This window comes from Austrofundulus limnaeus, unplaced genomic scaffold (assembly GCF_001266775.1).
Source record: "Austrofundulus limnaeus strain Quisiro unplaced genomic scaffold, Austrofundulus_limnaeus-1.0 Scaffold16, whole genome shotgun sequence".
Classification (NCBI taxonomy): Eukaryota; Metazoa; Chordata; class Actinopteri; order Cyprinodontiformes; family Rivulidae; genus Austrofundulus; species Austrofundulus limnaeus.
Genome location: NW_013952418.1, coordinates 3,815,848 through 3,825,521, shown reverse-complemented (window position 1 = coordinate 3,825,521; position 9,674 = coordinate 3,815,848). Strand labels below are relative to the sequence as shown.

At 43.3% G+C, this 9,674-nt stretch overlaps 1 protein-coding gene across 8 annotated transcripts in view; it reads left to right on the top strand.

Moving 5' to 3' along the window:
- cbfa2t3 (CBFA2/RUNX1 partner transcriptional co-repressor 3) overlaps window positions 1-9,674 on the top strand; it is a 159,907-nt gene that overhangs the window by 133,423 nt on the left and 16,810 nt on the right. For all 8 annotated transcript variants that reach the window (XM_014003076.1, XM_014003071.1, XM_014003072.1 and 5 more), the window contains exons 2-5: window positions 300-455; window positions 4,757-4,998; window positions 5,204-5,293; window positions 7,056-7,237. In XM_014003076.1, the coding sequence (XP_013858530.1) occupies window positions 326-455; window positions 4,757-4,998; window positions 5,204-5,293; window positions 7,056-7,237 (644 nt within the window). In that variant the 5' untranslated portion in view covers window positions 300-325. The remainder of the gene's footprint in view (window positions 1-299; window positions 456-4,756; window positions 4,999-5,203; window positions 5,294-7,055; window positions 7,238-9,674) is intronic.

The window sequence follows — 9,674 nt, the reverse complement described above, 5'->3', positions numbered from 1 at the left end:
GGTTCAGTGAGCAACAGCTGAGAGAGAGCAGGTGTTACTGTACGTCTCCCAGGCCTCATGAATCTCCAACACGACACACAATACAAGTCCGGATTCATTTTCACTGCCTGCATTGATTTGTTTCACTTCTGTACATGAGCCTTTTGGTTTAAAGGAACAATCGATTGGTCGCAGGTGAAAATGTCAGCGCTCTCCTCTTTAACCAGCTGTTTCCCCTTTGAGAGAGAATTTTTTTTTTGAGCTCTATCTTTATAACTGCTTCTGTTTTTCTGTCCTTTTTGTTTTCTTCCGTTTTGCAGGTAGCAGAGTGCAGAAGGTTGGAACAATGCCAGATTCACCTGCGGATGTAAAAACCCAGCCCAGGTCCACCCCACCTACCATGCCTCCTCCACCCCCGGCTGTCAGCCAAGCAACAAGTCGCAACGCCTCTTTCACCCCAACCACTAGTAAATCAAGTAAGACTACTGTTTTATTTCAAAAAAATCTCTTTAATCTTGTTTTAAAGAGTACTAAATGCAAACTATAATATCAAACATTAAAAGATTATCTAGAAATATATCAAATGTTGCCATTTAAAAGATTTTACTCCGATAGTTCTTCAATTCTGAGATGTGGGTACGCACTCAATGTCAACAAAACATCTTTATCTGCATGTTTGAGTATAAATACGTACTAAACCATCAAAATAATCTACCTTTATGTGGTCACTTTGGCTGTTCTTGTAGGTAAACAAATGAGTTTGCAGTCCAATTTTTAATTGAAGAACACTTTACCCATCAATARGAGAAAAATATTGTGAGGATTTTGTTTCTTACTTTATAATTTTTTTCCCCACGACATTCCAATAAGTACATTTAAACTGTGCAACTTGGATTTATTTACAAGCTTCTTGAAAAGGTACAAACCCCGTTTGTCACAAATGATCTGTCTGATCCCGCAGAGCTCTTTTACGTGCTGTGTGGTATACGTTTTCATGTCTGCAGGCAGTAAAACAGGCAGGTGCAAGAGCAACAGTGGGCTCTGTCATTAACCCACGTGTCATTTCACACAAAACACGCAGCGTGACGAAAAATTGTTGCAGCCTGGGACCTGCGACACAGCAAATATTACAGAGCTGGCATCTATATCTAAGCATTATTTTAATAGTGGCCATCTGGATCATAACTATGTATCTAAGTGAAGCCACCAGGAAGTGGGAGTTATGATACCTTTTGTGGGCTTCGATCTAAATGTTATTATGCAAGCTGTGGTTTATAGCATTGGCAGGATTTTATTTCACTCTCATTTTGAATTCTGAACAATAGCCAAATGTTTCTCAACTATCTGCAACTTGCCATTTACTCTAATAAATAATGAATATCTCTTATGGTCAGATTTTAATGAAACTCTGAGATAGATGATTAYTGTTTAGAGTCACTGCAACGTGAGACGGCTACCACAGCTAATCGATAGTAGCCAAAATGACTCAGTCAGTTGTACAGAAATTGAGTTGAATTTCATTTGGTAGTAGCTGATAGTCGTTCTCAGTGGTGGGCAGCACTAATCTAAATATTAGTTTCACTAACCCTAAAGCACTAACTCAAATATTTAGGTCCCCCAATTCTAAAACACTAACACACTGAAAAATTTAGCGAAAACATTTGAAGACCTCAGTTAGTGCTTCTAAATTTAGTCCATAAATTTAGCAAGTGCTAATCCACTAAAGAATTAAAAAAAAAAAACAGCAAAAGCCCTAAAGCACTAATCAGGAAATTAGCTCCCCTATTAATGCTTTAGGGGAACTGTGCCCACCACTGGTCGTCCTCATAATGTGCTTTGAGTGCTATCACATCTCACCTGATCYCACATCTATAAGGTTTAAAGAAAATTCACAATTCGGTTCGATTCGATACTTTAGTCTCACGGTTTGATATTTTCTCGATACAAAAAAAGAGAAAGTCCATGCCCTTCTTGATTTGTAATTTATTTAAATTAATTATTATTTGTTTAACCTCAAAAGTACAGTTTTTAAATTAAATGTTGCTGAAACAGCAAGTTTCTCAGTGGATCTGCGCTCGACTATGCGGCCTAGGTGGAGTAGTCGAACACAGATCCACTGATCCTTTGACACAGATCTTCCAAAGACAAGTTGATGAAATTAATTTAAAAAATCTGTATTGTTTGATAGTGTGTATTGAACCTAAAGCACTGTTTTGCCCGACTCAGATATATGATTATATGATTGTTACACWCTAAATAAGGTTTTATCTAAGTAACTTTAAAGTTCTGATATAGGGCAATGACTGATTTGCATTCTTTTTCTCTTTTTTTGTTTGTTTTTGTGGGAAAATGTGTTTTTGTTGTGTTTTAAACATCAACACCACAGACAGAGTGTATTACATATTACCTCAGGATCCATCCACAGTTGTCCCTGCATGAAGGCAGACGAATCCCACGTGTGTTCCTTCATTGATCTGGTYAACAAGTGCTCAGTTGTGTTGTCAGGTGTGTGTTTCTGATGGCATTTGGMCYTGAGAAGTGTCCTTTCTGGGTGGGACAAGTGTCTTGAGCGAGCGGCGATGCGTGCGTGTTGTTTATCAGCGGGACAGGCGGGCGGTTGCTACAGGGGACATCAGGCGGGARGGCGTTGAAGTGTTCGGGCTTCTTTTCTTCCCTATATAGCAATGACAGGCCGTGTTGTTTCACCTGTCGCGGCTGGCGGTCAGCAGCGCCGCTCTCTCCTTGCAAGCTCGCCCCCTAAAACCAGAACACAAGTGCTGGGATCACATGGGTTAGTCCATATGTGTTCAGGCCTTCGACCCGTGGATTAAAGCAACAAGCACGCCTGAGAAGAACCACAGGAACTGCATCAGTGGACAAGTAGACTGTGGAGTTGGCAAGATCCTGTTTCCAGCGGGCCTTATTGACTTCTAGCTAAATCAATCGAGGGATTCTGCAGAACGTTGTTTTTACAACTCTGTCACTTCTCGACAACAGAATTAGGTTTTAGTAGAAGATTTTGAAAAGGTTTGAGTGCCTCTCCTGGCTCTCTGTCCATATCTTTGCTTTTTGTTGACAAAAACCGATAAAGCTGAAAAAATGTTTTAAAACAGGGCTATTCAACTGGCGGCCCACGGGCCACATCTGGCCTGTAGATGACCAAAGTCTGTATATTCAAAGTATATTCATTGAGGCATTTAATATTACAAGTAAAATACTACCGCCAAAATAAAGATTTTAACTTTAGCACACATTTTATTTAGATTTATTTGCCAAATTTGCAACAGACATAAAACCAGTTTTCATTAAACCATTTTATTTGCTGACTTAAAGAGATAATCTATTATACCAGCTATGTYAAATAACAGAAGCTCACACATCAAAGGATTTAAAACAGGGTTATTCAACTGGCGGCCCACGGGCCATATTTGGCCCGCAGGTGACCAACGTTCGGCCCGCCAATTTCTTAAGGCCCAAACCTCCTGTTTTCTACTTTAATTCCTACAAGTTCTTTTACTTAAACATAGACATGTTTGGTATCTACAGAAACGTCAGAATCTTGTCTAGAAGCTGGTAAAAAAACATTTTTGACCACCCAAGACAGTTAAAGATAAAGACAGTTAAAGATATAGACAGTTGAAGAAATCTATGAAAGTGAAAATAAGATCGGTTTAAAAATTTGGCAAATCAGAGATGTCAAAATATTTTTGTGATAAACAGGAGGCAGAATGTGTTATTTTTGTTTTTGATATTGATTTATAATCACTACTTTWATTACATAGGGTTCTGTATGTTGTATTCATGCACATATGCATCAAAATAAACTATAACWTATCTTTGTATTTCTTGGTTTATTTACATGATGACTTTAATTGCTGGATGTTCGACCCCTGAGCTGTTGGCCTGCAGTAACTGTGGCCCCCCGGAGCAATTTAGTTTAAAAAAAACCCTGTTTTAAAATGACCAAACTGAGGCTTTAGCTGCATCAAATACTGTGAACATTTGTTGTTATTGCAAGATGATTAAATCACCAGTACAGATACTTTAACATGTGACATTCAGTCATCGTTCCTTAATCCAGCTCGTACACAAATGCACACATATACATGTCTTCACGGTGATTGACAAGACAGATTGAGGAACAGCTTCATGGGGGAGGTCAAGCTTGTGTTCGCGTGCACGCTCCGGGTATTTATGAGTTTGTTTGTGCCTGCATCAAGAAGAAAATGTGAGTTATTATGTATGTGTGTGAATGCTGCGACTATTCTGAACCTTAAAGCTGCAAATCTACTTTCAGCTGGTGGACATGTGCAGGACCGGATTTAGCAACACACCTGCTACTGGAATAAAAGTAACACGGCCCACTGGGCTATTTTTGGCGTCTGTTTAACAAGTTCCCTCTTATAGTTGCGTCCTGCTGAGTGAGTGAAGAGTGGGGTGGATCAGGCTAATACAGGAGGAGATGGAAGGGCCTGAGGGGGGGGTCAAATGGTAGCACTTGTGAGACAGCTGAAGTGACCGCAAAGATACCCAACAGCAGCGCCCAGAAAAGCAGCAAAACGTTGCATCACTGCTGCCTTTTTAAGCATTAAATATCATCCAAACTTGGCGTCAAATTCCAAGTTATGTGTGCTTTTTGTTATATTTACTTGGACCAAACAGTGTTCCATCAGCGAGACACAACGACCTTGTCACGTTTTCCCAGATCTGTCAGGTGCCCCTCTGAAGCTTCAGAGCCAGTTCACGCTGTGTCATCTTCCTGCCTGTTTGTCTGCAGTGCTGAACGGGAGCAGTCATTCTCCCACGTCGCTAAACGGTGCTCCATCCACTCCCAATGGCTTCAGCAACGGGCCGGCCATGTCCTCCACGGCCTCGTTGTCCAACCAGCAGCTCCCGCCCGCCTGCGGAGCCCGGCAGCTCTGCAAACTGAAGCGCTTCCTGACGACGCTGCAGCAGTTTGGGAATGACATATCGCCCGAGATCGGAGAGAGGGTGCGCAGCCTCGTGTTGGGCCTGGTGGTAAGCTGTGATTGTCATCCGTGTCGCATTTTCCCTGCAACAAAAACAGCCAAGAGGGAGGAGTTCAGTGCCCTTTTTCTGTTTCTGATTAGAATGGTAGCTATAATGTGCAATGATTAGCGGATTTATCCACAAAGCATCTTTTAGAACGCTGAAGTCTCCATTGGAACGTGTCTTAAATGTTATTTCATCTGTTTTTGGACAGAACTCCACTCTCACCATTGAAGAGTTTCACTCCAAACTTCACGAGGCCACAAACTTCCCCCTGAGGCCTTTTGTCATTCCTTTCCTAAAGGTAAATGTTTGTTTTGGAGAGTTTACCCAAAATGATTTCAACCGCATGTCTTCTGATGTTAGGTTTAAAGAGATGTGGGGACGTGTAGAGTAATTATGAGCAGACAGTGTCTTACCTTCAGTAGATAGCAGCCTGTCAGAGAGAAACGATGAGAAGAGCAGTTTTTTTCATCTAAACCTAAAAAATGTCTCAGCAATTTCATCATTTGCTACACGAAATATTTTTCTATGACATCACTAGAGTGGGTRGATATTGGCAATTAATTTAATCACGATTAATTGTGGCATTTAGCCGATAACGATTCATGTGACAATTGAACTCCTGGAGTCCCTGAACGCTGGCACGTCCTAGTCACGTGACCTATTTGAYTCACTCTACTGGTATAGATGTGCTCTCTCTAATAATCTCTTCCAGTTTGTATCAGAAGTACAGACTTTAAGCTGAACACCAGTTTTTAAATTGTGTTGATAGCACAAGTATAACCGGAGTTATGATAAATAGTTTACGACACTATTTTTTTAAATGTTTGTCATATTTGAAGCGTGTTGCAGTGAAAGACGAGCAGATTCACCTCAATCCACCTTCTGGTTCCACCCTCATCTCTGCCGAACTGACATAAAACCCAAAATCTCCTTTCTGACTGACGCCTGAAGTTATTTAACAAACACCAAAAAATCTACAGGAAGAAGAAAATAAAAAGAAGCGAAAGTTGAATGAAGTTTTGTGATGATAGAGACACAACATGAGTGAGAGTGAGCAATGAGATTTGAGAGATTTCTGATATTTAGTGTTTGGATTTTATAGTTAGGATGTAGTTTAGTGGTAAGTTTAGTCAGTTTTAGAGTCTTTAAGTCAAAACAATGAGGCAATATTTGAATATTGAGCTGCGGACAGCTGGACCGAGTCGCTGTAAGAACATTTGCAGAGAGAGGAGGGAAACTCAAAGACAGAGATAACAGAGTGAGGACTTTGACGAGGAAGTAGGCGATCTATTATTTGAATTAGAGGAAAAAAGAAGAGGAGTTCTGTGGCAAGTTTAAGCAACAAGGTTGCGAGCCTCAGCTTTTGCAACTCAAGTGAGGAAACTGAGAACAGTCAAGAATGCTGCAAACCATTCTGGAGACTCCCTTACAAATGCTGTTTGCTAACAAGTTGCTAGCAGTRGCAGAGAAATATTACCTTTAAATGGTACCTGCATTTTTTTATAAGCTTCAAATCTATATGGGAATTTAAATCTTGTTCTGATRTGAAGCCTAGATCCTTATTTATTAGCCTTCACTCGTAACCATCATAGTAAACGCAGACAGTAGCAGGACGAGAACGTAAATATGTCTTTAAAAAGAGTTAAGTGTGAAAGTGTGTGTGAATGTGTCGGACCTCCTGGCGCGCGATGATCCTTCACATCTGGGACATCGCAGCAGACGCTGTGTTACATCAAACAGACAGGTTTGAGAGAGCTGTTTGACAGCAGTGTTACGCACACYTTCTCACACACACAGATACAAAACACACTCCACATGGTGGAGGAATGTGTCGAGGGTTCTGTCTTATCCCATCCTATCTCTTCATCTACCACCCTCCTCTCTTCCCACTCGGTCTAATCTGGTTATGTTTCACRCTCTTCCCATGTATCTAATGAACCCCTGTGAGWTTTTTTTAGTTTCTCCTCCAGTTTGAGCAACTTTTTCCTTGAAGTTGACATCGCTGAAGTTGTTTAATTCCTAACCAAAGATGTCTGTCTTTCCTCTTTTACCCACCAAAGGCAAACTTGCCTCTGCTGCAGAGGGAACTGCTGCACTGTGCCAGATTGGCCAAACAGACTCCAGCTCAGTATCTGGCTCAACACGAACAGCTTCTCCTGGARGCCAACGCCAGCTCGCCCCTCGACTCCTCTGAGATCATGCTGGAGATGAACGAGCACGGGAAGAGAAGGACTCCTGACAGGTAACMGAAGAAAACACAGACTTTAGGTGTGCTAAGGTGGCAGATTGAGACTTTTTTTCTCTCAATGCCATGTGTCTCTTGGCTTTGGAGGGGAAGCTATTAATCGTTTGTGCAGGAGGCAGAGGTCTGGGCAGTCCTGATGTCAGACCGACTCTGCCAGCTGTCTGAGAAGGTGGAGTAAAAAAAAGACACTGAGTGGGAGTGTTGTTTTTATATTTGGGAATTTCAACTGTGAATAGTTTAATATGGCAACATTTAACACCATTCTGTGATGGGGTATAGGATACCAAACCCTTTGATACTGGCTGTTCAGTCTTTGTACAGCCGGTGTCAGAGCCTGGTCTGCATTGCGGACAGTAYGTCGGGCTTGTTTCCTGTGAGTTGGACTCTGCCAAGGTTGCTCTTTGTCACCGATTCTGTTCATAACTTTTATAGACAGAATTTCTAGGCGCAGCCAAGGTGTTYAGGGGAAACGTTTTGGTGYCCTTAGGATCACATCTCTGCTTTTTGCYGATGATGTGGTCCTATTGGCTTCATCAGATCCTCCAGCTCTCACTGGAGCGGTTCACAGCRGAGTGTGAAGCGACCGGGATGAGGATCAGTGCCTTCAAACTGAGACCATGGTCTTGWGCCYGAAAAGGGTAAAGTGCCTCGTCCGGGTCAGGGAAGAGGTCCTGCCCCAAGTGGAGGAGTTTAAGTYTCTCGGGGTCTTGTTCATGAATGAGGGAWGAATGGAGCGGGAGATCGACAGGCGYATTGGTGCTGCGTCTGCAGTGATGCAGGCGCTGTACCGGTCTGTTGATTAACCGGTCAATCTACGTTCCTACCATCATCTATGGTCACYAGRTTTGGGTAGTGACCAAYAGAARGAGATCGCYAATACAAGCAGTCGAAATTAATTTCCTCCGCWGAGTYTCTGGGCTCTCTCTTAGAGATAGGTTGAYAAGTTTGATCATCTGGGAGYGACTCAGAGTAGAGCCGCTGCTCCTCCACGTTGAGAGGAACCAGRTGAGGTGGTTCATCTGGTTAGGATGCCTCCTGGARGCCTCCCTGYTGAGGTGTTCRYYGCATGTCCRACTGGGAGGAGYCCCAGAGGAAGACCCAGGACACGCTGGAGGGACTATGTTTCTCAGCTGGCCTGGGAYCACCTTGGGATTCCCCCAGAGCTGGCCCAAGTGGCTGGGGAGARYGAAGTCTGTGTCTCTCTGCTTAYGCTGCTGCCCCCGRGACCCGACCCTGGATAAMTAAAAGAAAATGGATGGATGAATGAATGGARAACACTGTTCTGTTCYAGAGTAACCTGTAACCTGAAAGATTAAGACAAGCGTTATTGCCATGCAGTAAAAAGTTGAGATATTTCTCCTGGAGTGTAGGCTGGGGGTGGATGTGTGCCGCGGGGTCAAGCTGTCACARACCTGCATGCCCAGGCGCCTGCTCAGTGGAGCAGCTGCGCCTCGATTTTTTAAATTGGGGGTGTAAACTTCTGCTTTTGCACCCCATTTTTTTGACCTATAAACGTGTCTTCATCCTCAGCCATAAGGCAAAAAGAAACAGCTTCTTTTTGCTGTTCTCCTCCCCGTGTAAGAACATCCTTTTTCTGTTTTCGCCCTCATCTCTTTCTGGCACTTTCCGTTCACATCTTTACCCCGCTGCCTCTCTCCGCCCGCCTGACCCGTTGCCCCCTCCCAGCAGCTGTCCATGTGTCAAGGATGTGTCCAGATGGTAATATCCTGAGCGGGGTGATGGGAGGTGGTGGTTTGGACAGACCGGAACGTCCAGTTAAAACTGGCTCTGCAATCCCGCTGTAATCTGCACACCTCCGCCTCCTGACCTCTGGCTTACACGCAGCATGTGGAGCTCAGCGGAGAGGGAGGGCAACATTTTTCCAGCTGTTCCTCTCGTTTGTGGGCTACTCCAGCAGACGCCAGTGTACACATYGAAAATCGTGAGCGCAGACACATGAACACGTCGTCTACGTGTGGCAGCATCGACCTGGTTTTGATCCCTGCGGTGATAAAGAGTGATTTCTATCTGAACGCCCGGCTATCGCCATCCAGCTAAACAGATTGTTATCAACACTCCCYTTTTAAACTGTCCAGATGGCTTGAAATCACAACATGCACAAATACACACCCGCTCAAAGTACACAGACACAAATGAGTGTGACTGAACATCTGTCAAATACGCAGCCTTCATTGCCCCTAAAGCCTGAGTGCAGGGTGGGGGATACTTGCAATCTAAGAGCAGGCAGAGGGATATTCAGATTAAGAGCTTGAGATGTGGGGTGTACAGTTGGACTTGGTTTTGTTGGACACATATGGTGTACAGCTGTGCATAAGCTTTGAAAAAGCAGAGCCTTACTGTAACTGAACAACAAGCAGCTCTTATACGTGTGTGTGTGTGTGTGTGTGTGTGTGTGTGTGTGTGTGTGTGTGTG